The 15,651-nt window shown below is 43.1% G+C and overlaps 1 protein-coding gene across 1 annotated transcript in view; it reads right to left on the bottom strand.

Annotated features, from left to right (window-relative positions):
- LOC120299880 (kinetochore protein Nuf2-like) overlaps positions 1 to 11,121 on the bottom strand; it is a gene marked incomplete at its 3' end in the record, with an annotated part of 139,266 nt that extends 128,145 nt beyond the window's left edge. Inside the window, exons 1-3 of the mRNA XM_039325158.1 lie at positions 9,412 to 11,121; positions 6,505 to 8,455; positions 5,696 to 6,416 (exon numbers count right to left, since the gene is read on the bottom strand). Coding sequence (XP_039181092.1) covers positions 5,696 to 5,904 — 209 coding nt within the window. The remainder of the gene's footprint in view (positions 1 to 5,695; positions 6,417 to 6,504; positions 8,456 to 9,411) is intronic.
- Between the last annotated feature and the right edge of the window lie 4,530 nt (positions 11,122 to 15,651).

Raw genomic sequence — 15,651 nt, 5'->3', positions numbered from 1 at the left:
ATCTATAAAACATTTTGTAAAAATTCTCCCTTAAATTCTGTGCCTGCGTAAATTTGACATTTCTTACCCATATGATTTCCCATATGTCCAATGGGACTGGTTCGCCAAAGTTTTGGGCCCATTTAATCATACAATCTTTAATTAATTCCGTTTCCGAATCCAGTTCGACTAGCACCCCATAAATTCTCTTAATGTGGGCTTGTCTTTGATCCTTCACTTGCTTAATAAGATTTTCATCTTCTCTAAGAAAGCCCACCTTACAATCCACCTTCCATCTATCTGCTAGTTGCCTATATTGGAACCAAGAATAAATGATATTTTCTTGTGCTAAATCCTCCCGTAGTTTTAATTGCCAATTTTGTCCATCCCATCTGAGTAATTGCCTATAAGACACCATGTCCATTTTGACACCTCTTTTTATTCCCTCTATCGCATGCCAAGGTATAGCCCATAATGGTACTTTAAAATCATTTTTGTAGTATTTTTTCCAAACCCTAAGTAAAGAAATTCTTATAATGTGAGATTTAAAAACCCAGTCCACTTTTTTGTTAAATATTAAATAGGCATGCCACCCATAAAGTAAATCCCATCCCTCTAGATGAAGTATCTCAAGATTTGTCAAGTTTACCCAGTCACTAATTATTGTTAAAACCGCAGCATCATAATATAATTTCAAATTCGGTACCTTGAGTCCACCTCTCTCAGGGAAATCTTGCATAATTTTAAACTTGACCCTTGGCTTTTTCCCTGCCCAAATAAATTTATTAACACCCTTCTGCCATTCACTTAAATTAATCTCATTCTTCAAAATCAGTAACATTTGGAACAGGAAAAGAAACTTGGGTAGAATATTCATTTTTATCACTGCAATTCTTCCCATGAGAGATAGTTGCAACTTCTCCCAATTCTTCAAGTCTTTCTGTACACTAACCCACAACCTATCATAATTGTTTTTGAATAATTTTGCATTAGAGACAGATAGCATCACCCCCAAATATTTTACCTTATTAACAATTTCAAAACCCGTCAAGTTAACCAAAGTCTGCTTCTCCTGAATAGTCATATTTTTTGGTAAGATTTTAGTCTTGTTAACATTAATTCTAAAACCCGAAACCAAACCATATTGATGAATTAACTGCAATAACTTTACTACAGAACTAATAGGTTGCGACAAAGTAACCACCAAGTCGTCTGCAAAGGCTCTTAACTTGTATTCTTTTTTATTAACTTCTACTCCTTTAATTTCCTGCGAATCTCGAATTTTGATCAACAATATTTCCAATGTTAAAACAAACAACAACGGTGATAGTGGACATCCCTGCCTAGTACCTTTTTCTATTGTAAATACCTCTGACAAACCTCCATTAACAATAAGTTGTGCCGTTTGTTTTTGATAAATTACCGTGAGAGCTTGTAATATCTTTTCACCAAAGTTCATCTTTTCAATTACTCTTAACATAAAATACCAATTCAGTTGATCAAAGGCTTTTTCAGCATCTAAAAAAATCAACCCTGCAGGGACTTGGTTGTTCTTGTCTAAATATTCTAATAAATTAATAATTTGTCTAACATTATTTTTCATATATCTACCAGTTATAAACCCAGATTGATCTTTATGCACAAGATGATGCACAACCCTCATGAACCTATTTACTAAAATCTTTACAAATATCTTATAATCCACATTTAAAAGAGATATGGGTCTATAATTCTTTGGTAAAGTGAGATCTTGCTCCTCTTTTGGAATCAAAGAAATAAAAGCACTACACCATGAAGGAGGAATCTCTGAGCCCTGTAGAATATCATTAAAAAGATCACTTAATGGTTGGCTCATCTCCTCCATTAAGACTTTGTAGTAAACAGCTGTCAAGCCATCTGTACCCGGTGCTTTCCCTACTTTCAGTTGCTTAATTGCTGTCACAATTTCCTCTTTAGTAATTAAACCATTAATTTCCTGTTTTTGATCCTCTGTCAATTGGGGAAAACTAACCTCACTTAAATATTTATTTATATCTAATATTTGCACATTAGTAGATTTATATAATTTTTGATAATAATCTAAAAAAGATTTCTTAATCAGTTCCTTCTGGAAGACTATTTTACCCTTATAATTTATTTTATCTATTATCCTCTGTCTCTGCTTCTTTCTTAATTGATAAGCCAACCATCTCACCTCAACTTTTTAATATATAATTCAAGGGGGCAAATATACTTTAATATTTTTGCCTACTACAGTAAAAACAACCCTTTGAGGTTAGTCTGACGGTGAGACAATGACTACCGCAAAGTCACCCAGCCAACTCTCTTGATCCAGGAAGGACTGGAGCTCACAATCGGCTGCTTTCTAGTCCATCTTCACCACTACACCACACTGACTCTCTAGTTTCTTTTTGTCTGGCATACGAACTGCAAGAGGCTTTGAAGTTTTTAAAAACAAGCCTCTGTGCCTCTACTATTTTTTTCCTGAGATGCCAAGAAAAACCTTGCAATCCTGAGGGATGATAATGCTATCTGAACTTGCTGAGGCAACTTAAGAATTTCCTCTACTAACAGTAACTTTTTGGTGATTATCAAGCAGCTGTTATACAGCATACAGAGATATAGCACTGGGACTATGGTTAGTTTACAATCCTGTACTGTCTTGGAGAGCTAGGAATAGCATGTTGAATTTTCTTTTTTAATGTAATAAAACTTGGATTGTCTTTTCAAAATAGGCTTTTCTAAGTCTATTGCATTCTGGGTTGGTTATTTTTTATGATATCATAAAGCCAAGGGGAAAGCATAATATGTTTAAATAAATAACTTTGAAATAAAGCTTTGAATTTACTTGGCCATTACATCTAATTCAAAGCAGTATGTTCCCTGGATTAATATAATATTCTCCATTCTCATATCATCAAATATGTCAACTGGCAGCTTCATAAACGGAAATAAGTGGCATCTATACAATGTTAAAGTAATTTTTTACTTAGTAATTTAAACTTACAAGTAAACTGTTGGAGAAGTCTTCATCATGGTTCAGTCCAAGCCGGGAATAAACAACATGGCGACTGCTTTAGAAAGAAGGTTGAAGAGGAGAGCCAGACAGAAAGATGGCTCTGGAAGAAGAGAGAGATCACATGTAGGGAATAGGGTATACTCTGGGGCTCTTGAGGTTGTTTCCTGTTCCTGTTTGAGGCTTTGTATTTCCCGTGCCATGTATTTTGACCTGAGTCTGAGTGCCCTTTGGCATCTGTGGGTTAATCCGATTATGTCCTGTCTTAGAGTTTGGGTGGGGCATGTAGATTTTATGTGTCTTTGTCTTCTTAATCTTCTAGCTTCAACCTTCCTGAATGGTTTACACCTGTGTTTCTACAGAGCTGGTTTCTGCTTGGGGGAGGGAGACTTGGGGCTATTAAGAAAAAACTGGGCATGCTTTTCTGCCTCTTTAAGATCCTTTGAGAAAATATATTTTTCTGCCCTTTTAATATTTCCTTCTCTGGGGGCTGACTTCTCACAAATCCCCCCTTTGTGCCATAAGTGTGTGTGAATGACATACTTCCTGGCACAAGTTTAAAATTGATCTGGTCAGGCTTGGTAAACAATCTTTAAACTGTTAAGCCAAAAAAAAAAAAAAACAGAAGACACTAATTGAGACAGCAGAAAAAGATCCCTGCAGTGGCTCCCAAAAGGGGTAGCTTCCAACCCATAAAGGTCTAAAGTCAGGGAAACGTTCTGTAAGATGAAAAAAAATTATAGTGCCCAATATTCTGTGCCAATCATTTTCAAATGTTGGATGTCACTTTGAGCTTCCAGTCAGGTTTGCACATTCCTCCCAAAATTCTTCACAGCCATGATTTGCTTCAGTACATAACCACTGGCTGCCCATTTTCAAGGGTTGTTTCCTGCCTTAGTTAGTGTATCCGGGTTTATAATGTCTAATTCAGGTTAACCAGTACGCAAGCCAGGCTATTAAATTTTCTTAAATTGCACATAGTGAGCCCTAGGACTCCCAATCTGAGTCCACCAGTGCAAGATATTCAGGGCTCAGGTTTGGAGATCTCTTTTCTGCTACCTTCTCAATATGAATTGCAAATCACCTGAAGGGGCCTGGTTCCCTCCTCCTTGGAATTTGCAGCAAGTTGTGCATGCAAAGCTTGGTGCAACAGAGCAAAATCAGCCTGGGGAACTTTACTGAAGGTAAAGGAGATAGACTTGATGTGATTATGAACGGCGTGTGTGCGTGTGTGCAGCTACTAATACAAAACAGGCAATACAAACATTCTCGATAAATTTCCCTCCCACCAGACAGAAGTCCAAGGTGTTCATGACTTGCTGTGCCAACTATTCCCAAATGCCATCACTCCATAAATACATTCAGCTGCTTAATTACAACACAAATGGGGCAAGAAAGAAAACCTTACAATGAGTTTCCACCCTCGCCCCCCCATAGTCTTCCTAATTTTGTTCTGAGGCTTCACGTAGGGACCAATGGCTCCAGGATTCCTTCCTTCCTCTGCAGCTTTCACAGGCATCTAGGGGAATGATAGGACTTGGGAAGATCTGTTCCAACCTGTCCAGGTTGCATGGTGGCTTTTTAATGGATGGCTGGATTCTAATCCAATTCTCTGGCTCAAATGGATGGAGGCAGCATCTGAGTCAATCTGCTCTGCTTCCAAAGGTTGTGGGGGGTCATCTGTGTAGGGCTGAAACACATGAGATCTCCTCCCTCCTTTTTGGGTGGACTCTCCCAGGAGAGGCAGACAAAGGCATGGAGAACAGAGGATAAGAAAAGGAGAAGTATCGTTGGGCAGAATGGGGGGGTAGCTTGCAGACAGAGTTTGAAAAAGGCATTAATACTGCAGTGGTTAAAGAAACAGATAAGATGGAGACAACACAGATGAAGACAAAAGAGAGGCTGGATTCTGGTAAGAGAACAACAAAATGAAAGGTCTCATTTCTGAAATTGAGCATTTGCAACATGTTAGAGAGGACTTTAGGACTTGCAACTTGAAAATAATAAAGTTGGAAGGGACCTTGGAGGTCATCTAGTTCAACCCCCTGCTCAGGCAGGAAACCCTATACCATTACAGACAAAGGGCTGTACAGTCTCTCCTTAAAAACTTCCAGTGTTGGAGCATTCACTGCTTCTGGAGGCAGGTTGTTCAACTGTTTAATTGTTCTCAATATCAGGAACTTTCTCCTTAGTTCTAAGTTGCTTCTCTCCTTGATTAGTTTCCATCCGTCGCTTCTTGTCCTGCCTTCAGGCACTTTGGAGAATAGCTTGACTCCCTCTTCTTTGTGGCAACCCCTCAGATATTGGAATACTGCTATCATGCCACTCCTAGTCCTTCTTTTCATTAAACTAGACCAGGGGTAGGCAACCCAAAACACTCAAAGAGCCACTTAGACCCATTTCCCACCGAAAACAAAACACTGGGAGCCGCAAAACCCTTTTGGCATCTAAAATGCAGATAACGCTGCATATATCCTTTTTTTTCCTTTGTGCTATGTATAAAAAATTATAGTGTGTTGCATTTATGAAATCAATGAACTGCTACAAAGAAAACATTTTTTTATTTCTGCACTGCATGCAAGAAAAACATTTCGAACTAAAAAAAAAGATGCTGTGTTGAAGGTTACCTTCAAGTAAAATACCGAATGTCTATTTGAGTCCTCCTCATATTTATTTATTAAATAAAAAGCCAAACTTAACTTATCCGTCTGCAGCAAACCCAAACGTTGTCTGCTTGTCATTGGTCCGTCCATCCACCCATCTGTCATACCGCTCGTCTGTCCGCGTATCTTCCCGCCCGCCAGTCCATCTGCCGATCCGACCGATCGTCCATCTGTCTGCCCGTCCATCCGTCTGCCCGTCCATCTGCCCATCTGTCCGTCCATCCATCTGCCCGTCCGCCAGTCCATTTGCCTATCCGCCAGTCATCTGTCTGTACTGGAGCGTGCAGTCAGCTGACAATGAATTAAAAAAGAATTATTTCACTGAACGTCAAATATATATTTGCAAAATAATAGTCAATTTTTATTTCAACCTGCAACAAAAAACATTTTGAACTCCAAAAAAGAAGACTCTGGGTTGCAGGTTACTTTCAAATACAATAACAGCTATTTGAGTCCTCATATTTATGAAATAAAAAGCCAAACTTAACTTATCCGCCTGCAGCAAACCCAGAATGCTGTGCTTCTTTCATTCCATCCATTCTGTCCGCCCACCAGTCCGTCTGCTTGTCCGTCTGTCTGCCTCTCCATCAGTCCATCTGCCCATCCCTCAGTCCATCTGCCTGTCCGTCAGTCTGTCCATCTGTCTGCCTCTCCATCAGTCCATCTGCCCGTCTGTCAGTCCATCTGCCCGTCCGTCCACTTGTATGTCCATCTGCCCATCCGCCAGTCCATCTGTTTGTATTGGAGCATGCAGTCAGCTGTCAACCAATAAAAAAAGGACTATTTCACTGAACAGCACCAAATATATATTTGCAAAATAATAGCCAGTTAAAATATTTACTTTACCTGGTAAATGTGATTTTTGCTTCTCAACATCAGCACACAGCATCTGAACATCAGGGCTGTAAGACGTCACCTTCATCTTTAGACAAGATTGCAGGCTATTGTCTGTGAGGCGTGAACGATATTTGTTTTTAATGTAATTCATGTTTGAAAAGACCTGTTCACATACGTATGTGGATCCAAAGATCGACAGGACTCCAAATGCGTATTTTTTCATATTTGAGTAAGTGCTGGGGATGGTATTCCATGTGTTGAATATAAGTTTGTCCTGTTTGGGAAGGTTTTCAATGTCACTCCATTTGTGATTCAGCGCAAGATTGGCCTTCTGATGGGCAACATCTTCAAGATTATCTCTCAAGCGTTGGAACTTGGACACCCATATATCTTTGTCGGCTATGTCTGCAAGTTCCATCTCCAAGTTGGGTTGACTTACCCCTGCAAATGCAGTCATATTAAATGCAGATGGATCGCTGGCCAGGGGAGTGACAGGGAAAGATAATGTGGTTTTTTCTTTTCGGAACTCACAGAATCGCTTCCCAAATGATGTCTGCATTGCAATGATTGCAGACTGCAAATACTCTGAATTTATCGTATTGTTACCTTCTTTGAACTGTCGCAAAGAGGGGAAGTGACACAGTGTACCTCTCTGTAAATCTCTGCCAAACACTGTCAACTTGCGCTCAAATGCCAAAACTTCCTCCAGCATGTGCAGGGCTGTGCCTCCTTTACCCTGAAGAATTGTGTTCAGTGTGTTCAGGTGTGCTGTCATATCAACCATGAAGTGTAGCTTTTCCAGCCACTCTGGTTGTTCCAGCTCAGGAAAGGTGAGCCCTTTGCTGCCCAAGAAAGTTTTCACCTCTTCCAGACATGCAGCAAAGCGTTTTAGCACCTCCCCTCTGGACAGCCACCGGACTTTGTTGTGCAGCAGGAGATCAGAATATGTGCTTTCCACCTCCTCTAGTAGCAAATGGAACTGACGGTGATTTAAACCTTGTGCCATTATTTTATTGACAATCTGAATGACAACATTCATCACTTCTGTGCATTCCGGAGGAAATGTTTGAGCGCACAACGCCTCTTGGTGAAGAATGCAGTGAAATGTTAGCAGCTTTCTACCCAGCGACTTCTGCAGTAAGCCACAAAGCCCTTGTGTGCTCCTGTCATACTTGGTGCCCCATCAGTAGCCACTGACACCAGGTGGGTGGTGTTTATTTCATTGGTTCTTAAATAATCTAAGACAGCCTCACAGATGTCCTCTCCCCGTGCTTGGCCTTTTAGTGGTATCAACTCAATCATTTCTTCCTGTGGCCCAGCAGAGTTCACATATCGGCAGAACAGCGCTATTTGTTCAATATCATTTTTGTCTTTGGATGCATCACAGGCAATTGAGAACGCCTCAGCTGAATTGATGTCTTTAATTTGCTGTCCGGTGATGTTTTCTGCCATTTTTATGGTTCGATCTTTGACAGTCTTCGCAGAGAGAGGCATATCTCTGATTTTCTGCACAATTTCACTCTTGTTTTTGAAGTCCGAGAATAGATGTTCTGAAATCTTAATGAATGATTCCTTGATATACTCTCCATCTGTGAATGGCTTCCCATGTCTGACTATTTCCTGAGCGGCCACAAAACTAGCATATGTAGTCGAATTTGCAGACTTCACCCACTTCTGAAAATGATTCTTGCTCAGATCAACCTTCCACATCAATTCCGAAACGGCTTTTTTTCTCTCATCTCCATCCGGGTATTTTTCAGCAAAGGCTGCGTGTTTATTCTGGAAATGTCTTGCAACATTCGACTTTTTGTTGTTTGCCAATTTCTCATTACATATTAAACATACTGGTAAACCAGTCTTGTCAGTTGTGAAAGCAAATGAATGTGCCCATGTATCATTAAACACTCTGTTTTCTTCTGAAATTTTTCTTTTCTTGCATGATTTATCCATGGTTGGCCTACTGGAGGTTGAAAAGCACAATAAATCTCATGCTGGCGGGTGTCACATATTGGCAGTTATAACCAGTACTGGGAATCAAATCATTTGACAATCAGTTCACAGCAACATTCCCCCACCACCACCACTTCCCCCCCACCCTGGTTGAGCAGTCCACTGCCACTGCTGCTTCCCCCCCCAGGACGGAGCACTCCACCGCTGCTTTACCCAGTGGCGAGGGTGGAGTTTGGGAGCAATCCTGCTGTTGCACTTCCACTTCCATCAACTATGATCCCCCCTCTCCAGCCAGCCAACTCTTCATGAATTTAACATGGACATTAAAATGTTTCAACACCTTTACCAATATCATAAAGAAAAGTTTAAGAACTTTAATTGTGCTTGATCAGGTTCACTCATTTTCCTCCAGTCACTCTCTTTGCATCTCTTACCCACTTCATCACCCTCTGAAAGCCAGAGGACTCATAATGATCCACATTCATACAGAGGATCCTGCAATCTAATCTGAGCTGTCATAATCTTTTTTATAGCAGGTTATGCTCTATCTCTCTTTGTCCATCTCTGTCTCTCATTACAATGTTCTCTGTTTTTCAAATATTTTTATTAAGGATTATAAAGGAAAAGAGTAAAAGCCGGTACAAACAATAAAAACCACAAATAGAAAAATAGAAAAGAAAACAAATGGGGGGGGGGAGAGAAAAGGACAGGAGAAAGAGGGGAAAAAACCCCTTTCTCCTTCATCCCAACAGGTAAAAACAATTTTAGCAGCTAATCTACCATATTTAAATACAGCATAATTATCCCCATATTTCATCTCTTAATTAAACAAACATCAAAATAGTTCATTAAACATTCTTTACTAAAAGTCTAGTAAGGACAACAACATATATTCATATTCTCCTCCTCCTCTCTCTCTCTCTCCCCCCCCCCCCATCTCCCTCTCCCTCCCAGCAGAGCACTTACTTGGAAAGTAGGACAAGGACCTGCAGAATTAACCAACCGGCTTTCTTTTTCTTTATTCAGAAAAGTATTCCAGCAGTGTTCAACAAATCACTGTAAAGAGACGAATACCTTCTTGTTAAGCCATTTTATTTGGATGAGTTGGATTTGTGTTGTTAAGTGAGACATTTAATGAGTTTTGCCCCATTTGTGACCTTTCTTACCACCATTGCTAAGTGAATTACTGCAGTCAATAAGTTAGTAATCAGGATGAGAAAGTGGAAATTACACATTGCAACTAAAACGGCATGTAGTTCCCTGTGCGATGCAAGACATATGATATTCAGGGGTGCTCCTGAAGAAAAGGCTGTATGCAGGTAGAAAGGGTTATATTCGAGTAAGGGGGTGCAATGATTACAATAAGCTCCTGCATATAGAATAGAATAGAGCTGGAAGGGACCTTGGAGATCTTCTACTCCAGCCTCCTGCTTAAGCCTGTGCAGACAAGTGGGGGTCTTTAAATAGTCATGTCCACTTTTCCCCCTTTTTTCCTATTTTTTGCAACGAACAGTTGCAGACATCCACATGTGTATGCACGTCAGGTTTGGAAGCCTCCCTTTAAGTTTGTGCGTGTGCACAGACATACACTGACTTAGGAGTGAAAACACTGCTGGTAGATCCTGTGGGATTTTTGCATGCAGTTTACTTGTGTGCGGGGGGAGGGGGAGCAGGAAGCGCGGAGCAGTCAGTCAGAGTCCAGATTGTTTGCTTATTGAGAGAGGTAGAGAGAGAGAGGGAGGGGGAAAGAAAGAAAGAAAGAAAAGACAAAGAAAGGGAAGACAAAGAAAGAAAGAAAAAAAGAAAGAAAGAAAGGGAAGACAAGAAAGGAAGAAGAAAGGCAGGAAGAATATGGGAAGGAAGGTAAAAAGAGAAAGAAAGAAAACAGGAAGGAAAGAAGAGGAAGATACAACTTTCAGCAAAGCAAAGTCCCTGCAAAAGAAACACATTTGCATACAAGCAGCTCCCCCCTCAGCCTCGCTTGCAAAGACCTTGCCCTGCCTGATGAGGCCCTTTACAACCGGAGCAGTGGACACGGTAAAGGCTTTGCTTGGAGCAGGGAGGTCCCAAGAAGCCTTTGGGAGCCGAGCCTCCCCCCCCCACCAAGCCCTTCAGCCGAGTGAAGCCGGGACCGTTTATAACGGCAGCAGCAGCCATAATAAAGGCTTTGCTTGGAGCAGGGAGTTCCCAAGAAGCCTTTTGGAGCCGAGCCTCCCCCCCCCAAGCCCTTCAGGCGAGTGAAGCCGGGGCCGTTTATAACGGCAGTAGCGGGCATAATAAAGGCTTTGCTTGGAGCAGGGAGTTCCCAAAGAAGCCTTTTGGAGCCGAGCCTCCCCCCCCAAGCCCTTCAGCCGAGTGAAGCCGGGGCAGTTTATAACGGCAGCAGCAGCCATAATAAAGGCTTTGCTTGGAGCAGGGAGTTCCCAAGAAGCCTTTTGGAGCCGAGCCTCCCCCCCCACCAAGCCCTTCAGCCGAGTGAAGCCGGGGCTGTTTATAACGGCAGCAGTGGGCATAATAAAGGCTTTGCTTGGAGCAGGGAGTTCCCAAGAAGCCTTTTGGAGCTGAGCCTCCCCCCCATGAAGCACTTGGGCCGGGTAATAAGAGGCCGTTTTGAAAAGGGCCTACTTAGCTTTCTTGCAGTCTGTGAAGACTGAAGAGAGAGAAGAGGTTTGTGGGCAGTCCCACAAATGGCTTGTGGGCAGTCCCACAAACCAAAGAAGTTCGTCCAATGAATTCAAACTGCACAAGTTTTTTTTTTTCATGAGAAGTTTGAATTGAATTGGTTGAACTTCTTTAGACCCTTTTTTTTTAAATGCACATGGGCTGGGAGCCGCAGGAGACGGCTCAAAGAGCCGCATGTGGCTCCGGAGCCGCGGGTTGCCGACCTGTGAACTAGACAAATCCAATTCCAGCAACCGTTCCTTATACGTTTTAGTCTCCAGTCCCCTAATCCTCTTTGTTGCTCTTCTCTGTACTCTTTCTAGAGTCCCAACATCTTTTTTACATCGTAGTGACCAAAACTAGATTCAGTATTCCAAGTGTGGCCTTACCAAGGCATTGTAAAGTATTAATACTTCATGTGATCTTGATTCTATCCCTCTGTTAATGCAGCCTAGCACTGTGTTGGCTTTTTTGGCAGCTGCAGCACACTGCTGGTTCATATTTAAGTGATTGTCCACTAGGACTCCAAGATCCCTCTCACAGTTACTACTATTGAGCAAGGAACCACCTATATTATACCTGTACATTTGGTTTTTCTTACCTAAATGTAGAACTTTACTTTTTTCACCATTGAATTTCATTTTGTTAGATAGTGCCCAATATTCAAGTCTGTCCAGATCTTCCTGTATCTTAAGCCTGTCTTCTGGAGTGTTGGCTATTCCTGCCAGCTTGGTGTCGTCTGCAAATTTGATGAGTTCCTCATCTCTCCCCTCGTCCAAATCGTTGATGAAGATGTTGAAGAGCATTGGGCCCAGAACAGAGCCTTGGGGCACCCCACTGTACACTTCCCTCCATGTAGATTTATTTTATTTTATTTATGAGACTTATATACCGCTTTAAGTGCAAGCACTCTCTAAGCGGTGTACACCAGTAAGCAATGTATATATATATTTACATTGCCCCCAACAATCTGGGTCCTCATTTTACCTACCCCGGAAGGATGGAAGGCTGAGTCAACCTTGAGCCGGTGAGATTTGAACCGCTGACCTGCTGAACACAGTCAGCTAAAGTGGCCTGCAGTACTGCACTCTAACTGCTGCGCCACCTCGGCTCAATGCGGTTCCATTGAGGACCACACGCTGAATATGGCCGGTCAGCCAGTTACGAGTCCATCTGGTGCTGATGCTGTATAACCCACATTTTTCTATCTTATCAAGTAGTAGGTTGTGATCTACTTTATCAAATGCCTTACTGAAGTCCAAATAAATTATATCCACAGCATTCCTCTGGTCCACTAATTTTGTCACTTGGTCAAAAAATACAATAAGATTTGTCTGGCATGATCTGTTTTTGACAAACCCATGTTGACTTTAGTAATGACTTTATTTGCCTTTAGGTGTTCGCTGATTTGTTGTTTGATTATCTTTTCCAGAATCTTCCCAGGTATTGAGGTCAGGCTGATAGGTCTGTAGTTTCCTGTATCCATTTTTTCCTCCTTTTTTGAAGATGGGAACTACATCAGCTCTTTTCCAGTCCTCTGGTAGTTCCCCAGTGCTCCAAGATCTTTGCAAAAATATAGTTCAGTGGTTCTGAGATCACATCTGCCAGTTCCTTGAGAACCTTGGGGTGTAATCTATCTGGTCCTGGTGATTTGAACTTGTCTAGGCTGGACAGGTGCTCACTTACCATTTTCTTGCCTATCTTAACTTGTGTTTCTAATGTGTTTTTATGATACTGTTTTTGGTAGATTGGATTGTTTTTTCCCTTTGTGTAAAGACAGATGCAAAAAACGAGTTGAGTAATTCTTCTTTCTCCAGCAGGATGGGTGTAGAATCCACTGATTGGGTAATCTAAGCCTTCCTGCTCAGACTAAGACAAAAAAACTTCACCACTCCTCCTTCTGGGCGTGCCTTCCCCAGTTTTTGTCTTAGTCTCGAGCTCATAAAACGCTTTATTGAAGGCTCCCTAGCTAGGTTAGATTCTCTTTGTTCTTTTTTTTTGTTTTAATCTGATGAAAATTGGCTAGATTTAAATTTAAATTTGATCAATCAATTGGACTAATTCGGCTTTTACTTGGAAAATTCCAAAATCGATTGAGATTGTGTTGGGGGGGATAAGGACTCTGTCCTTGCTCCTCTGCAGCCCTTTGGGGCTCTGAAGGGGGAGGCTGCAGGCTTTGTCCGGAGGGGAGCTCCCATTCCGACGATCAGCTGGGCAGCGGAGATCGGCTTTTCAGTGCGGAGACCTCCGGAGCGCCTTGTTCGCGTCGAGGCTTCGAGGGAGCGTTTTCCTGACTGCAGCCTCATCCGGATCGCAGCGAAGGCTGCGCTACATATCGCAAGTGCTTGGGGACCGGGGGGAATCAGGAATTCAAGCTATTTCGTTTCCCTGCTGCATGCAATTGATTCTCCCTTAAAGAACTCCAAGATTCTCCCTCTTTGCTTCTCTGGAGGTCTTAAAGGTCTTGCGGCCGCCATTTTGACCGCATGGTCTTAGCGCGGCTGCTATTCTTAACGGCTCACGTGGCGGACGCCATTTTGGAGGCCTACTTAAATTATAGCAGCATCATCAGCGTTATTACCTGCATTATTGTAGATTCTTAGTTGTTGCCTGAGTGCCTTGGTCTGGGAGCAGGCCCGTTCAGGGGGGAAGATATTTCGTTATACCCCCAGCGGCTGTGGTGAAAATCGTGGGGGCTACCTCAGGTGTGGGTCTTGTCTGCATTTAAGCAGACCAAGGTATTGATATCTGGTCTTAAGACCTAGAAAAGAAGAGCGAAGAGATATTTTTCTTGACCACTTGTTTCTCAGTCAGTCAGTGACCTTTAGTCACAGGGCCTGTGCAGGCAGTATTAGAACACTGTCTGGCTGCTCTTGCCATTGTTATTTGTTCAGAGCGAGGATCGGTTTTCCATCTCTGACTGTTTGATCTGCGTGTTGGGTTCCCCCCATTTCTAGGTACAACTGTCCAGGAGTACCTAGACTGCAATGGCCCCAAGCAATTCAGACCAGTGTCCCCCCCCGCACAAACAAAACGCAGATCAGAGGAATTGGAAGTGGGGGGGGGAGAAAAAACCTAAAACCAAACATTTGTCCACAAAAGAAACCTCCAAAACAGCTGAGTGAGAGGCCTCTCAGCACTGGAGAGAGAATTCTCCAAGGCACAAAGGCTCAGGCCCAGTGGGGCTGAATTGGTTTCCCCCGCCCCACTGGACATCCCTTCGACAGAGCCCCAATTTGAATCCTCACAGGATGCCCCAAGGTCTTGGTCTCCTCAGGAGGAAACTGAGCAGGTTGGTCCTCCTCACTCCTCTTCCTCATCGTCACATCAAACACCTGAGAGCAGGCATGCCTCAACGGAGGTTGGGGCCAGCTCCAAGGACCAAGAGGAAATGTGGTCCCAGAGTCAATTCCAGGCTTTCATGCACCACACATTCAAGCAGTTTATGTCATCCACTGGGAGTAGCCAGTTACAATCACAACCTCTCCTCCCACATCCATTCCCCTACCTTAGGTGGAACGCGACACTAGGCCCAGCTCTGATGTCTCAGAGACATCCTCGCAATTAGGAGAGGAGGGATCAATGGAACTGGGAGTACCCGACACTCCCTTGTCTGAGGATGAGGACCCAACTCCTGAGCAGGTGACATCTTCGGGTCTCTTTGATCCGGCCATTTTTCGGTCTTTCCTCCTAAAGGCCATCGCCACGGTAAAACTTATCTCGGCCCAGGAGTAGTCACCATCTACCTCCACTAATCAGGAGGCCAACCCCCTGTTTGCGGAAAAGGTCAAGGAAAACCCACAGATTCCGTGTCCATTAGTCTTCAGGACTACGGTGGAAAAGCAGTGGTCATCCCTAGCTACCACTCCTTCCCAGAGCAGTTTGGACAAGAAACTTTATAATGTCGCTTCTTCCTTTGCTTCTCTCCTAGAAGTTGCAACTGTGGACGTTCCCCTGACATCTCTGTTCTCCAATACCGCCATTCCTGGGTACATGGCTGAATTCTTGAAGGCGGAGGACAAAAAGTTCGAGTTCTCTCTTTGCAGAGCTCACCAATCTTCGGCTTGGGCCATAAGGGCGGCAACTTCATCCTCCTTTGCACATTCAGCGATAATGTGGCTGCAGGAGCTCCAGGCTCTCACTCCACCGGATCAGGTCAGGGCGCACCAATCAATAGGCAAGATTGTTGCAGCATCCGAGTACATTGCGGATGCATCCTTACACTCGGCCAGATGTTCGGCCAGATCTATTGCCTCAGTGGCGTCCCATAGGTTGCTCTGGTTGAAGCAATGGCGCACTGACTTAAAGGCAAAGTGGCGCCTAGCAACATCCAAATACAGTGGCACCCACCTCTTTGGCCCAGTCCTAGAGCCTCACATCATTGAAGGCAAGGACAAGCAAAAGATGATCGCCCATCCCTCCAAAAAATCAGATAGACATCTTCAACAGGATTACCGCAGGCCACCATTCCGTCCCAGTGGCACCTGGGAGTGGAGACAGCCCTTTCGGGCAGGGCAGTCCTGGGATTGGCCCAGAGGCTCACGA

This window comes from Crotalus tigris, unplaced genomic scaffold (assembly GCF_016545835.1).
Source record: "Crotalus tigris isolate CLP2741 ecotype Arizona unplaced genomic scaffold, ASM1654583v1 scf7180000024317.942107, whole genome shotgun sequence".
In the NCBI taxonomy this organism is placed as follows: Eukaryota; Metazoa; Chordata; class Lepidosauria; order Squamata; family Viperidae; genus Crotalus; species Crotalus tigris.
The sequence above is the reverse complement of the archived record's forward strand: the minus strand, read 5'-3'. Positions and strand labels throughout refer to the sequence as shown.